The sequence below is a fragment of the Acipenser ruthenus genome, chromosome 1 (genome assembly GCF_902713425.1).
Source record: "Acipenser ruthenus chromosome 1, fAciRut3.2 maternal haplotype, whole genome shotgun sequence".
NCBI classification, from domain to species: Eukaryota; Metazoa; Chordata; class Actinopteri; order Acipenseriformes; family Acipenseridae; genus Acipenser; species Acipenser ruthenus.
This window is the reverse complement of record NC_081189.1, coordinates 2,101,136-2,117,472: the sequence shown is the minus strand read 5'-3', so window position 1 is coordinate 2,117,472 and position 16,337 is coordinate 2,101,136. Positions and strand designations below refer to the sequence as shown.

The following is a 16,337-nucleotide window of genomic DNA, read 5'->3' as shown; positions in this document are numbered from 1 at the left end:
AAGAGTCCACGAAAATAAGAAGTATACCCAAGTACAGCTTACGGTCTCGTCTTACACCTGTTTATGAAGTGCCTTGGAGAGGGTCCGGTGTTGGACAATCAGCATTTATTTACAGTGCCCCTATGGCATGGAATAGGACCAGAGTATCCGGGATATGATCAAGCATCAGATAACTAACCAGGATGTATCAGCTAAGCGAAGAACAATGACTAACACTCCATGTGTCTGAATGTGTCGGTTCCAGGAATTATCACAGTGTGAATGTTTCTTATCCCAGATTGAACGTATCAGGTTGTTTTTTAGACTGATGTAGTTTTTAATGAAGTGAAATTACTGTTTCTTGTCATCCCAAAAGCTTTGCATCACCTTATAGAATGAACTCTTTTTGCTGTAGGAACACCATGATGACAATGCAATAGCGCCGCCCTGATTTCAGTTTGCTTGCCTGCTTGTTCAAAGTGAATTCATGCAATAAGCTCTGGCGTGTGTGTGTTTCAGGAGACGCGGATCCGTGCAACGGACAAGGACCTCCAGAGCGGGGTGCAGAGCATCTCCATCACAAACCGGTACGGGGGCGAGGAGGTCATGCACACCCTGGTGGCAGAGAATCACGATGACACCCAGCGATGGATGCAGGCCTTCTGGCAGCAGTTCTACGACATGAGTGAGTCGGCACTACAGACTTCAGTCCCTTCATGTTTCAACATTTCAACTTTAACATGCTGTACTGGGAGTGTTGGTAACGAGAGCTGCACAAAATTCCATTTTTTTGGAGGAGACCACCACAGGTGAGATCTCCATGGTTATATTGAACCAAGGCTGGTGAGGGTTTAGTAAAAATGCCAGAATATCCAGCAGAAATAAGACCATTTTGTATACGGAGCCGCAAACAAGTCGATGGATCCACACGAGGTTCAATTTGTCTCTATCAGCGTTTCTAAAGAGTAGTGCTGTGTGCTCACTCAGCCTGCCCTGAGAATGGGAGAGGAGGGCAGTCATTGGAACAGCACGGTGCTCAGAGGGTGCTGTTCACAATGGGGTTTGTGGCAGTGGAAACACAGCTCTAGATTCATACCAGGCACAGAAGGGCTGGTCCCTCATACAGTATTGTTATTGGATGCTGGAGCTGCACAAACTAGGGTTGCCACCTGTCCGTGTTTGACCCGGACAGTCCTAGGAATTGGCATCTGTGTCCGAGTGGCAGGAATTAACAAAGCCAGACACCTTAATGTCCGGTTTTAAGTGCAACGCTTAAGAAACACCAACCTTCATTTAATATTTCCTTTGATGTACCGTATAATGGGACATTTTGGAGTGGAATTTATTTGGGCATTATTGGCAGTTTGGATTGGATTGCCAATAATACTTCCACCAATCAGAGTGTGGCATACAATGTGCGATCCCACCCTCCTGACAGACTGGTGGTATGCAGCACAGGTTAAAGAAGCACGCGCTGGACAAGGGATAGAATGTGTCGGAGTGAATATGAGAATGGCAGTGATGATGAAGCCAGTTTGCTTATAAAAAATAAACACAGACCAGACATTTGCATCAATGGATTTAAGAAATCTGGAATTTATGATGCGATCAGAAACTCCGAGGCTGTGTAAACTGTGCCTGCTACTGGGGTAGTGTAGGACTGCTCAAGGGGTTAATTAAGTAGCAGCCAAAATTGTTTATGCCAGACTTGTTAGAAAGTCTGTAACAATGGTGCAAATTTGCTTTGGATTGTTACTGTCGATACGTGGAGATTCTATTATTAAGACACCCACCTTGCAGGTATTGCAAAGTCCCTAAACAATATGTTAAAATAAATGAGTTCTGCAGCGTATTAAAAAAAGCTGATTCTGCTAGTGCTTGCTAGTCTATTAACCAGCAGGGTAGGGTTGCCAACTCTGACTGAAGCTATTCCGGGAGATTTTTTTTTTTTTCCCAACATGATGTAATGTCATTAATTGTGCTGTTCAACCTGTTTACAATATCAAGCCATCGTTTTATTGTGTGTGGGTGTAAGGAGTGCAAGGGTGTAAGGAGGATTGATTAAAAAATGATATATAACTATGTACCGCCATTATGAATCTTGAATAAGAAATATTGCAAAACTAGATTAGCTCAATAATGTATTAGTTAGCTAACATTACTATCGATATGATCATTTTATTTCAGAGATCGGATTTCTTCATGTTTACTCATCTTTGTGAGTATTAGTTTGCTAGCTACAGAGCAACAACAATGACTAGCTGTAAACTTTAAACCTTCATACTTAAATGCTTAATTAATTATAATTAAATGTTATGTTGTTTTTAGCTTAAAGCTGAGTCGTCTGTGGGATGTCGTTGCCCTCGGTTTCCTTCCTTTTAAATCTGTATTTCAGCTGGACTCTTGCGGCTCTAAGCAGTTCTTTTAAGAGAACTCCTGAAAGTCTGCACAGGACATATTGAAGTTCAATTGCACCTGCAGCTCTGCTTTCACAACACTATCACTCAGTCTGTTTCTGGCCTTGCTCCACAGCTGTGCCATTAAACTGAAAACTCTCTCGCAGTTGGCATTGGATACAGGAATGGAAAGTGCGAAAGAGACCAATTTCAACATTGGGCTGTCACCACTCTCTGGCATTTGTCTGAAAACCTCCACCCATCCCTGATCTATTTCCTTCTCCTTTGACACAGTCTCTCCTCTTGATTGCTGTAATACACGGTAGTCATCATACAACTTGTCAATCTCGATGCAGAGTGCTGTAACAAGAGTCTCAAAATCGGACCATTTCACATCGTTGTCGAGTGAGAGCACTGCCATTTGTTTGAAAACCGATGTTTCGAAATCATACCATTTCTCCAGGTATCAATGTCTTATCCGTTTCCTCTCTGAATTTTCTGGATGGAGAGATGACTTCAATGCTCTCATCCCATTTTTGCTTACATGACATTTGCACCCCACTTGTATCAGTCGGTTATTAAGCTGTTTGAGTTTCTGATGCGCTGACCTGTCTTTCCCAAAGTTCACAGAGGCATTGTCAGCCACGTAAGAAGTCACAGTGTTAATGCTGAGATCATTCTCCTGCAGAAAATTGGAGATCCGTGTCGCAGTTGCCTCACTTGTCTCGTCGTTGTCGTTGTAAAAATCAAGCAAGCCATGCTTAATTCCCTCTGTCGTAGAAAAGTAATACACGGTTAAAGGGAAGAATTTCTTATTTCCCTTGTTGGAGGTGTCAGATCCACCTGAAAAAAACTGCACCATCCAAGTCCTGAAGCAAAAGTTATTGCAATTATGGTGCCAAAACACTCTCTGTTATGCTGGTTGCTTACGTCCGTCCACAAGACATTTTTCTCACAATTTCAGAATCAGGTAAAATTCTTGAAAGCATTTTGTTTGCACAGTCTTGGCTTGCATAACTTAAATGGTGCGAAAGACTGTGGTTAACTTGCCCCACTTCAACCACGGTCACCAGATTTTCTTGGAATGAGTCTCTTTTGGTAAAAAAAATGATGTGATTTCTTTTCTGTTTCTCTGATTCCTTGTGTTTTGTGCTCCCTGTGTGGCTGGTCAGCGCTCCTCTTCCCTCGTATTTCACCGAAACCCTGTGATGACATAGAATGCATTCTGCTGTAACCGTGTCGATTTTGCGAAGCCAATTTTTGAATGCATTTTCTTTGCACCATTCGTTGCTAAAACAGCAAAAATACTTTTTCTTTTTCACTGTGTTACTGTTCGAATGCCCCTCACTACCATTCATGATTTTTTTAACTGTTAACTAAATAGCTGTTGTAATTTTTCTAACGCTCTGCAACAGCCACGCGATGATAGTACTACCGGTTTACATTACGTATTGTAGCGTTTCAGGGGAACAAACTAGATCCAGACTACCGCAGCAAGATCTCATTCAGATATTTATTCATTTAACGTTAGGACTGCTGCTTTGTGTGCTGCCCCACACAAAGACCTCTCCTGGAAACACAACATGCAAACAACACAACACTTTACTGCTTTACATTTTTACACACATAAACATTGCATATTTAGCGGTAACCATTAACAACATTGAAAAACCCAAACCAAATTTGAGTACATTTTTACTAATTTTGTCTCCTTTTACCGGCACACAACTGGTAGTGCCGTAGTTTTACCGTATATTAATAATATTTGTTAATATTTATTGGGGGGGGGGGGGGGGAATTTGCCCTGACAGATGGCTATAAAATAATTTGACTGTACAAACAGGCTTTTCAGGCTCAGAAATTTGTAAAAAAAAAAAAAAGCAGTAGACCAGGTTAATCGCTTCAGAAATGGCATTGATTTATTACAGCGTTACTCATCACCACAGCTACTTGTCTCAGGTAAGATTAGCCTCTAACCTACCATGATATAGCTACTATTTTTCTGGCTTGCAAGTTCGGTTGCTAGAAATATCCAGAGCACTATACTGTGTATACTGCATGATTATTGATTTGTCCCGAGATCTGGTGGTATTGTGTTAAACTGTATTACAGTATACTGCAGTTTTGATAGACCTAGGCTGACTGAGAAATATGTCCAGGTCTGTGGAAAAGGTGGCAGCCCTGCGATAGGAGAGCTGCCCGAACTGATTATGTAATTATTGGGATGGAGCTCTCTACAGAAATCAGATGAGGGGCATTGGGGTTGATCGGGCTGATGTACCATTCAAAGTGAAACAAGTGAAGAAGCAGCTGCTTGGATTTGTGATGATTGCTGCTTTTCTTAAGCCCAGGGGACACTAGTCTACATGTTGCTAGAAAAATGTAGAAAGGGATACTTTTTTGTAGAAAGTGACGTACAAGCTACACGTTTCAGGCAACTTTGTTGCAAGCAACTGTATCAAAGGACTGTTGATTTTGTCGAAGCAACATTACGTCATAGAATAAATCAGCCAATGAAAGAGATGTCAAAAGTCATGTGACTAGCTGCTTTGGTGGCGAAAAAAACGGTGTGAGATATTGTGAGGGAGATCTCTTTATCGATTTTTTTCAGGGTGATTTTTTTTTTCATTTTTTTTTTTTTTTTGGTGGTATAGGCAAGTAAGTAAGTGTTAACCGGTCCATTCCTGGCAGTGAATGATCAGTTTGTCAGTTATGCAACGAGATGTAGTTTAAGGGGAGCGGCATTAAAGTCAACACACAGTGTGGTAACAGTGCGTTACGTTTAAGTTCCAAGTTGTATTTTCAGTGTCATTTTGTCTCAAATAAAGGCTTTCATTTGATTATACTTTATAGTATTGGATAAAGTGAGCCCTACTTTTTGTTTAAAGCCGTTTGCACATTGCAGTTCAGCACATGCAACACTTGCAAATATTGATCCACAGTTAGCGATATCTGATTTGTAGAAGACTAAAACAAATTGTCCCCTGGCATAATTGGGAGTTCTTTTCAAAATAATATAATAAAAAAAATTATAACAGTCACATTTCAACTTCTCTCTATTTACAATTAGTTATATATATATATATATATATATATATATATATATATATATATATATATATATATATATATATATATATATATATATATAAGAATAAAGTTTATTATATTGAAAAACAATGCTGGTAAATGATGTGGACACTAAAAAACACAAATAAGCTTTTTGATATGAAATCTCATCTCTGTATTGTCTTCTCTGTGTCATCAGCATCCTGTCTACAATTTCTCCATACTGTAGAACAGTGTCCCCTGAAATCTGAAGCAACAATGTAGAAGCAACAGATTTCATTCTACGTCTTCTAGCAACATGTCCCCATGGTCTTAGACTGTGTGGAGAACAGCAATCCACACCAATCCCAGCAGCTGTTTCTTCACTTGTTTTGCTCTGAATGGTGAATCAGCCCGATCAACACCAACGCCCCTCAATCTGAATAATGGAATAAGCAGTTCTTGCACCTCTGTTGGTCTCCACGAATGCTTAGACCTGTTAAGATATTTATATTAAAGACCATGTGCAGCATATTGTTAAGTGTGAAAGAAATTCCAAAGCAAATTAAATTGAAATAAAAAGGGTCCCGGGTCCTAATCCCCAGACTGCAGGACAGTCCAGTTCTTTGGCAGTGTTATTGTTTATACAGTCTGTCTCCGAGTGTGACCACTGAAGTAATATTCTCAATAAAACAGGTGCTATTCACGGTGTGCGTGCTGCCTGAACAACTTGCAATTTGCAAAAATTAAAAAAAAAAAACCTGTAGCGCAACATTTTTTTACTAAAGCATTTTTTGCATTTCTACCACCACTTAAGTTATTGAGACGCGAAATCCTAACTGCCGTGTACAAATGTCTTTCCTCATTCCTCCGTGTTTACTGGGCTGCTTTTGATATTTCCTGAAGGAGGAGAGTGGCAAAGTGGCATGCAGTGGTCAAACAACGGCAGCAGTGTTCACGGGCCAAACAGTTTCTTTAATTTTTTTCACGGTTTGGCACCGTTAATTAATAATGCTGGCAACTGCACAGCCAAACAATACAGGGTTTCAGTCCTGAAATAATAATACACAAAGGCAATGTGCAGGCAGGCTCCTTGTCCTTTTGCTGTGCTCCCGTGCTGGTGCTGAATACACAGTTAAGTGTGACTGGTGCAGTGTTTGTAATCCCGGTGGATGCTGGCTTAACAGCGACAGGTCCCGGTTTGCTTAGCCGTCTAATAATTACAAATAAACAGTTAATAACAAACACAAATACAAAACACTCACGGTTTTAACCTCTCTGCACATTCCAGAAACCGGTAATGATGCTTCATATCTGCTACTGTATGTTTTACACACCATTAGATCAGAGATGCCATACCTGTTCCATTATGCCCCTGGGGGTACGTTGTTGTTGCTTTCAAAACACCCCTCTGTCCAGTATTTAATCTGCTGTCGAGGGGCTTTACAACTGAGAGAGCCCTGGCTCCAGGTGACTTGATTCGGAACCAACAGAACCTACACTGTATGGACGACTGTAGAGACCAGCACCCTGAGGACTCGCAGCACCAGCAGTACAGAGGCACAGGGGGCGAGCAGGTCTGTGTTTATCATCCCAGAGCTAGACCATTTGCATTTTGTTTTTTGCACTGTGTTAAGATGACCACATACTGCAGGATGGTACAGTTGGTATGCTGTGTCTGTATATCAGTTTGTACAGTACCTCAGTTTGCCCTGCAGCACAGTATGAAGCCAAATCATTTTTCAGCACAAATGCAGAAGTTGGGACCTGACGGAGTATCAGCTATGTGGATCGGTAGATTCACCGATGATAAGCCAAATGCTGAATTCCTTGGCAGAATCTGATGTTACCCTTCACTTTGGTGTATTACATGTGGCTGTGGGCCTTGGAGATACCGCCAAAGAAAACACATGCCTTTCTGTGGCAGCGTCAAAGCCTAGTATCTCAGTGATCATTTGAAGATTAGAAGAGCGGACTTCAGATATGCAGGGTTTCATAAACACTGCATGGTAAATGTGGCTGTGACCTGGTGTGACGTTTTGTGTTTCTGTAGTATCGAGACAGTAAAACTTCAAACTATTGTCTTCACATTTTAACACGCAGCCATTTTACTTCCATTTAGTTTTTTGTTTCCAAACTGTTCTATCCGAGTTCCACTCCCCTTGTATTTTGTCCCCAGGGATTCTTTGTTTTTGTTCACATTTTCTCGTTTGATGTGTAACCGCTTATATTCTGTTCCAGGAAGCCCTTTACAGTTCACACTCACTGAGAATTATCAGCTGCAGTGATTTTAAAAGCCTCTTTGGAACTTCTCCAGCACAGCATATTCCACAGTCTGAGATAACATTCTGCAGTCTGTTCACACCTTTCCAGATTACAACCGCCAGCAGAGCACGCTGACGGATGCTTTTATAAACATTTTATTACACGTATCTTTGTTTTTTACGTACTTGTTTTGTCAAAATTAGTAAATGATACCATTCGACAGAAACAAATATTTTATTTTTTTCAGGGATGGAATAAGACTCCTATTGCCGCAGTGTATAGGTATTATTATTGTTATTATTATTATTATTATTATTATTATTATTATTATTATTATTTATTTCTTAGCAGACGCCCTTATCCAGGGCGACTACAATTGTTACAAGATATCACATTATACATTATTTCACATTATTTTTACATACAATTACCCATTTATACAGTTGGGTTTTTACTAAAGCAATCTAGGTAAAGTACCTTGCTCAAGGGTACAACAGCAGTGTCCCCCACTGGGGATTGAACCCATGACCCTCCAGTCAAGAGTCCAGAGCCCTAACCACTACTCCACACTGCTGCCCAGGTAACAGGCATGTGTGCCTTCTTAAACCAGGAATGGATCAAAGTGCTCTGCAATGGGAGCCAGACCAGCTCCCTAGCTCCGTTGGAGTGCAAAAGTCAGTGCAGCTCTCCCTGTGACTTCCAGCCAAGAACTTGGTGCAAACAGAACTCACTTGCTCACGCACACACTCAATCACACACACGTACATCTGCATAGCTGAGAGGAAGCATTGTTTATGGTTGCATTGTTTGTCTGAAATTTGTTATCAGGCAAATTACCGTAGACAGCTTTAAGGAATGAAGGAAATATGTGTGACCTGAAACTATTCCACATATTACTGAACAGTGGGGAGGACTGAACTGTTTCACGACTGGGGGTGATGGATAAAAGTGTTATATTATACAAAAATACAAACAATTTTAGCTGTAAAGCTGTTCCTGAATACAGTCTTTGTTTTGTGATTTATAGTAAGTTGATATGTCATGTGTAAGGTGTCTCGGCTTCACTTCACCGTCCCCTCACTCAAACTGTAAAGATGGTATCTCTTCTACAATAAAGAGCACATCCCCCCTTTGTTTTCAAAGTGTACACTGCACTGAAATCTGTAAACACAATAAATACTTTTGAAGACAAGGGAGCATTGTAGAAGAATAAGGAAACCGAGCAAACGGGAAGTTTCTGTATAAACAAGTATAGGAAGTAGGTTACTGAAAAGAGGTATTGAGAATAATATTGAGTCTGAAAGAGAGAAAACAGGAAGGTTCTAATGAAATCGCAGGCTAAACTTATAAGAAATTAACGAGTCGGTTTGATTAACCTGTACCTCGCTGGGATAAGCCACAGCTCGATTTTATGGGAGCGTTGTATTACTGGTATGTGTAAATGGTGATATGGGAGTCTTTTTTCCAGCCATGTTTTTCATCAGTTGTATTATCAAAGACTGTAAGTGAACAGGGGTTCACACTGTCAAGTGTATTGCCACTTCTCCCCTGCGAACCTAAACACTGGATGTTCCCAAGCTGCTGATCCCTGCAGAGTGGCAGGTCTCCCTCTGCACTCGTGAGACTCCTGACCAGTACGGTGAGACAGGCCAGCTTCCTATTATTATTATTATTTATTTCTTAGCCAACGCCCATATCCAGGGCGACTTACAATTGTTACAAGATATCACATTATTTTTACATACAATTACCCATTTATACAGTTGGGTTTTTACTGGAGCAATCTAGGTAAAGTACCTTGCTCAAGGGTACAGCAGCAGTGTCCCCCACCGGGGATTGAACCCACGACCCTCCGGTCAAGAGTCCAGAGCCCTAACCACTACTCCACACACCTAACCGTGTTGGAGTGCAAAACTCAGTGCAGCTCTCCCTGTGAGTTCCCAGCTCACTGCAGAACCTCAAAGTAGGTGATTCTCCAGCGCTGTAAAATGCTCCTATAAAATCCAGGTGTGTCTTGTCAGGGATAACTTGACCACACCGACCCCTAGATAAGTAGGCAAGCATTTCAGTTTATGAGTTCAGGGGGGTGGTGTTAAGTTTGTATGCCTCACTGTGTGATCCAGGTGTATTGTGACCCATTAAATGGAGGGTTTGTACTCTCTCCAATTCCAGGAATATTACTTTTCCTGCCTGTTTTAATATCCTGTTATACTGCGTTTTGTTTTGTGTTTGAATGCTCTGCTGCTCTTTCTGCTTATAACAGACAAGATACATAAAGCAGATATTAACCAGTTCAACAGGTAAGACATGTAGTGGATTATGAATGTGAGGAGGCGGAAGAAGGGGAATTGCCAGGAATAGATCCAGCTTGTTCCAATGAATAATGCAGCTGTACTTGTGAGAAGATATTAACAACCCCTTTTCTATCAACTTCACATTTTCAGACAATGACTGAATTGTAAATGATTGTGGTGCCATATTGTCATTATTGTCACCTGTCTTTTAACCAATGTTTGATTATGAAGGTGAAGGTGTATTTGGGAATTTGATGCAAATACATTGTGATTGTTAAAATAAGGGGTGGTCTGTTGTATTGTGCATTGTTTATTTTGCAAAACCATCTAACAGGAACTCCTGTAATATGAGTTAGATGTGTTTCTAAATACGGGTTTGGTGAAGGAATTTTGGGCTGATTTTCTTCTTATCTTGTGGGGCGTTGGCAAAGTGTTGCTGTCCAGAGACAACTCTCTTCTAAGTTACTAGTGATATCTGGTGTTCCTCCCCAGTTGAGAAAGTCTCTCATTATAAGCTCCTGGGGGGTTGGGTATCTGATAACTTGCTCTGGGCACACCATGCTGATTATGTGTGTGACAAAGCAAGAAAGAATTTGGGTTTTTTGTTCGTCCCTTTAGAGAGGCCCCTCCAAATGTTGTTTTGCATCTTTACAAGAGTTTGGTAAGACCTATTTTAGAGTCCCACTGTTTTGTCTGGGACCCATTTAAAAAATACAATACTAAGAAGCTTGAGTCTGCAAAAATGTGCTTGTAGGATTGTATTGAATGACTTGAATTGGGATTGTACTTATGACAACCTTCTTAGTCGCTCTTCTCTTAAACCATTTTATTCTACCTCTGTGTCAGTCTGTGCTGGTAAAAGACCTGGGCTGAGAGGTCTCCACAGAGCTGCTCTGACCATCAGTCCTTATCTCTTCAGTTGTGTCGTTATTCTTTCTTTGGAACAGCCTTGGGGTTCTGGAATGCTCTTCCGGGATCCATTGTGTCATTGTCAAGCCTCTCCGGGTTTAAAACTGCTGTTCAGCATCATCTGCGTTTTGAGGTGAACTTGTTTTAGTTGTAATGAAAGTTAAATATAAATATAATAATGTTGTATTGTGTATTTAGGTCTCTCTTTGTATTAGTGCTGCACTATTGAGATGTACCTGTGCTGGCCCTGTGGGCATAAAGTGAGTAAACTAAACTAAACAGGAACTCCTGTAATATGAGTTTAGGTGTGTTAGCAGTGCAAATATTTTAAGATGTAATTTCAAACAAACTGGTTTTTTTTTCCCTACGGTGATTTCTTCAAATGCTTTGAATAAATGAGCAGAAATAAGTGGGCTTCCCAAACCACCTTGTCCGAAGGCTGAGGCTCCCATCACTTTAAACGTCCTGACTGAACTCCCCCAGCTTTAGTGAGACAGGCAGTTCGTTTGTACCCGTAGAAGTACCACTGCTTTCATTTTTCAATAGTTTCTCTACTCAGTTGTACACGGAGTGTAAATGCAACATTATTCTTACAATCACCCCTTTTTGTTGTCTAATTGTACATGCTGTTAGCGCGGGCACCAGCTGACTACATTGAAATAACCCCAAGCACCTAACAGCAGTATTCATTTAAATGAATTGATTCCCTGCTCAGGGTCGTGTTTGTACAGTGCCTTGCGAAAGTATTCGGCCCCCTTGAACTTTGCGACCTTTTGCCACATTTCAGGCTTCAAACATAAAGATATGAAACTGTAATTTTTTGTGAAGAATCAACAACAAGTGGGACACAATCATGAAGTGGAACGAAATTTATTGGATATTTCAATCTTTTTTAACAAATAAAAAACTGAAAAATTGGGCGTGCAAAATTATTCAGCCCCCTTAGGTTAATACTTTGTAGCGCCACCTTTTGCTGCGATTACAGCTGTAAGTCGCTTGGGGTATGTCTCTATCAGTTTTGCACATCGAGAGACTGAAATTTTTGCCCATTCCTCCTTGCAAAACAGCTCGAGCTCAGTGAGGTTGGATGGAGAGCATTTGTGAACAGCAGTTTTCAGTTCTTTCCACAGATTCTCGATTGGATTCAGGTCTGGACTTTGACTTGGCCATTCTAACACCTGGATATGTTTATTTGTGAACCATTCCATTGTAGATTTTGCTTTCTGTTTTGGATCATTGTCTTGTTGGAAGACAAATCTCTGTCCCAGTCTCAGGTCTTTTGCAGACTCCATCAGGTTTTCTTCCAGAATGGTCCTGTATTTGGCTCCATCCATCTTCCCATCAATTTTAACCATCTTCCCTGTCCCTGCTGAAGAAAAGCAGGCCCAAACCATGATGCTGCCACCACCATGTTTGACAGTGAGATTTGCAGTGGTCTGATACTCCTTCCATTTCAATATTATCGCTTGCACAGTGCTCCTTGGGAAGTTTAAAGCTTGGGAAATCTTTTTGTATCCAAATCCGGCTTTAAACTTCTCCACAACAGTATCTCGGACCTGCCTGGTGTGTTCCTTGTTCTTCATGATGCTCTCTGCGCTTTAAACGGACCTCTGAGACTATCACAGTGCAGGTGCATTTATACGGAGACTTGATTACACACAGGTGGATTCTATTTATCATCATTAGTCATTTAGGTCAACATTGGATCATTCAGAGATCCTCACTGAACTTCTGGAGAGAGTTTGCTGCACTGAAAGTAAAGGGGCTGAATAATTTTGCACGCCCAATTTTTCAGTTTTTTATTTGTTAAAGTTTGAAATATCCAATAAATTTCGTTCCACTTCATGATTGTGTCCCACTTGTTGTTGATTCTTCACAAAAAATTACAGTTTCATATCTTTATGTTTGAAGCCTGAAATGTGGCAAAAGGTCGCAAAGTTCAAGGGGGCTGAATACTTTCGCAAGGCACTGTATGTGCTACAGCCCCTTGAAACCAGCTTGCAGCCCCCCAGGAGTTTCCTGACAACCAAAAACAGTGACATGGGGACAGGATTTATAATTCAGATTAATGATGTATTCAGTTCAGTTTGCTTGCTGATCCTTGTCTGCACCCTGACTAATGAATGTTCTGCCTCCTGCAGGTCTGTGGAAGCAGTGCTGCGATGACCTCATGAAGATTGAGATGCCTTTGCCACGGAAACCCCCGGCAACGATATCCAAGCAGGGCTCCCTGTACCACGAGATGGGTAAGGATTCCGGTAGTCAGTAAAGACATGGGTTTGAGACTGGCTTCTTTGGCTCTAGAAGCATGAAATGCATGCTCAGTGTGTGTCAGTCCTGACGAGTGAGTATTGCGCTTATTCAAATACAAATGACGCCACGCTGCTCAACAATTATTATACATTCCCGGGGGGGAGGGGGGTGCATTGTGGGACACCAACTCTGTGAAGGACTAAATACACACAAACAGATTGATCAAATAACAAAGAGTAGCGCTGGTGTTGCTGGGGCTGCAGTAGAGCAACCGGTTCTGTTCAAAGCCTTTAAATGCAGGATGTAACAGAGTCCTTGTCACCAGAACAGCCTGGCAACTCCCATTCAAGTGGAATAGCTCAAAGAAAAACTACTGGACACATTTATAAGCCCCTTAAATCACATTTCTGGGTTGTTTATTTCAGGTTTGGTAACTTTACTGTGTGCCTTTTCATCCTTTCTGAAAACAGTTTTGCTTTACAATTTGCAGTAAAGAGCTTTGAGAATGTAGAGGAGCCCAATGTCTTTGAGAAGGTTATGCTTGGAGAGCGAGTGGAGCGAGGACTTCTCATGCAGTAGTCCTGAAGTTGTGTGGTGCTGAATTGCCATTAAGCCAGCTCTCTCGCTCTCGCTCTCTCTCTCTCTCTCTCTCTCTCTCTCTCTCTCTCTCTCTCTCTCTCTCTCTCTCTCTCTCTCTCTCTCTCTCTCTCTCTCTCTCTCTCTCTCTCTCTCTCTCTCTCTCTCTCTCTCTCTCTCTCTCTCAAAGTTTAGCATCACCAAGAATGTTAGGATTGAGACATAATTAAAACAAAATATATAATTTAGATATTTTATTTAACATTATGTAATCAAATAAACTACCGGAAGTCATAATAGTGGTTCAGTATTCCATGTTAGATTTTGAAATGGCACATTTTTCAATGGAAGCTTATATGGAAAACGACAAAGCGGTATGTAATTCAATATGTTAACGTAACATTATTCAGCAAGTTTCATTCGACTTTATGAAGCTAAATTTGTTCATTCTATTGGGTGATGCAAAACCTTTGTCCACGCTCCCAGAAAGGTATGCAGATGACAGAGGGTTATTTGTGTTGTATATAATTCTATATAATTATATCTATATATATAATTATATATAATTATATACTTTTAATGTTTTTATTTATACAGGAATTTAACCCATTGAAACCTAGCTCTATATATATCTATCTATCTATATAATTATATGTGCAAATGAGGTTTTGGTGTGAGTATTTAACATTTTATTCTGACCTTTGGAATGAGCAAAGCAGGGCGGCTCCAATGCAATGAGTGTGTCATAATGAGCTGCAGGGACAAAGCCTGTCCTGTTGAGCTTTGAACCATTGTGTTGTATTACTGAGGGGATTTTAAAAGAACAACATCAATTCACCCCCTCCACTCCCCTGAAATACTGCTCAAATGCTGTAGGTCGACTAGTCGCCTCTTAAAAAGAATACCATATTACTTTGAATTACCGCCACCCTTGAATAAGCGCCGCACTCAGATGTCAGATTTGTAAGAGACGCTGTCCTCGAATAAACGCAGCTCTCAATAATGAAACATGTACATTTTTTCCCCTACCCCAGCGCAAATTAATGCAGCACTTAATAAAGAAATGCATACAAAACACAATATGTCAAAACATTACAAATAGAAACAAAATGAATTGAATAAACTTGAATAAAATGTATTTAAAAGAATACACACTGGAGCATACTGTAAAGTAGGGTTGGAACAATGATCGGTTATCGTGATATTATCGATAATGTTTTTGCATCGATAATGTTATTATGGATAATCATATTGTCGTCCGTTACCCGATACGCTTGTGTGTAACAGGAGCTCTGCATTGAAGCAGTAAGCAGCACTGAACTGTCTGTGTGAGGCGCAAGCCGTGATCTGTGTGTGTTTGTCACAAAGACGGCCAGAGTGGGTGGCGTCAGACCAGACAGGAATACACAGACAGAGACGGTGGTGATGATGAGCTGAGTGCAATGGCTGCACTCAGCGTTTATTAACAAATAAAAAGGTTTTAAACGGAATACAAAACAGGACACGGCACTTGACGCCAAAATAAACAGACAGACAAAACGGACTAGACAGTGCACAGACAGACGAACAAAACACGGTGAGCAGATAACACTAATATTTACGTTCTTTCACTATTTAGTTTCTCCTTCTCCACACTCGTTCTCCACTCACCGAACACCAACCCTGACTGACTAAATGTGCGTCTATATATACTATTGTGCTGGGATTCAATTACTAATTAATTATTCACTTGAATCCCAGCACGTGAATTAATTACGTGCAACCCCGTGCTCACATATTACATTTAACCAGCACGTGAAGTGATTTGTGCTCTCCTCGTGCCTAAATACAAATCTACACTTTTTAAATACACGTGAAACACAGACCCGTTTATATCCCGTGTACCAATCTATACACCAACATTAACATACGCACGCATACATACATACACAGAACACACAAATGCACACAGGGGCGGGGCACTTTGCCACAGTGTTGCACAGTGGGAAGAAGTAAGATTCACTGAGTAAAGGTGAACGTTTGAAGCCAATGGTGATGGCAACTGCAGAAAACCCCAAACCTCCAGAAAAGAAAAAAAACAGCATCAGTCCTGTGTGTCAGTTTTTTGGACAGAGAGTGATCCGCAAGGTAATAAGCTCGTCTGTAGGCAGTGTCGGAAAACAATACCATGCACAGGGAATGCCACTAATCTCTTCACCCAGCTAAGAGATTACCATCCAGATTCATGTTCACATATTTCTGATGGAGGCAGAGTAAAATCTAAATCTGAACAGAGAAGCTCAAACATAACATGAACTGAGTTTCTGGAACGTAAATCTAAATATAGCATGGATCACCCGAAACACCGTGAAATTACAAATGCCATCGCCTGTTTCATGTGCGAGGATCTGCAGCCATTCCACGTAGTTGAGAAACCTGGATTTCAACATCTGATAAACACATTGGACAACAGATGTGAGATTCCATCGAGAAAATACTTCAGTGGTGCGCACATGGTCTCCCGTTTGAGGGCGGAATTGGATGGACTTATTATTTATTTTCCTGTAGTAGCGACCTGTGGACAAGCAGGGACAACGATGCACGCATGTCATTTACCTGTCATTGTGTTAATAAAGAT

At 40.9% G+C, this 16,337-nt stretch overlaps 1 protein-coding gene across 7 annotated transcripts in view; it reads left to right on the top strand.

Moving 5' to 3' along the window:
• The window catches only part of LOC117403844 (rhotekin-like), a 108,535-nt gene that overhangs the window by 82,129 nt on the left and 10,069 nt on the right, over positions 1 to 16,337 (top strand). For all 7 annotated transcript variants that reach the window (XR_009329195.1, XM_059027324.1, XM_059027293.1 and 4 more), the window contains 2 exons: positions 499 to 664; positions 13,033 to 13,137. Coding sequence is in view for 6 of the 7 variants with exons in the window: in XM_059027324.1 (XP_058883307.1) it covers positions 499 to 664; positions 13,033 to 13,137 (271 nt within the window). In the remaining variant the exon portion in view is untranslated. The remainder of the gene's footprint in view (positions 1 to 498; positions 665 to 13,032; positions 13,138 to 16,337) is intronic.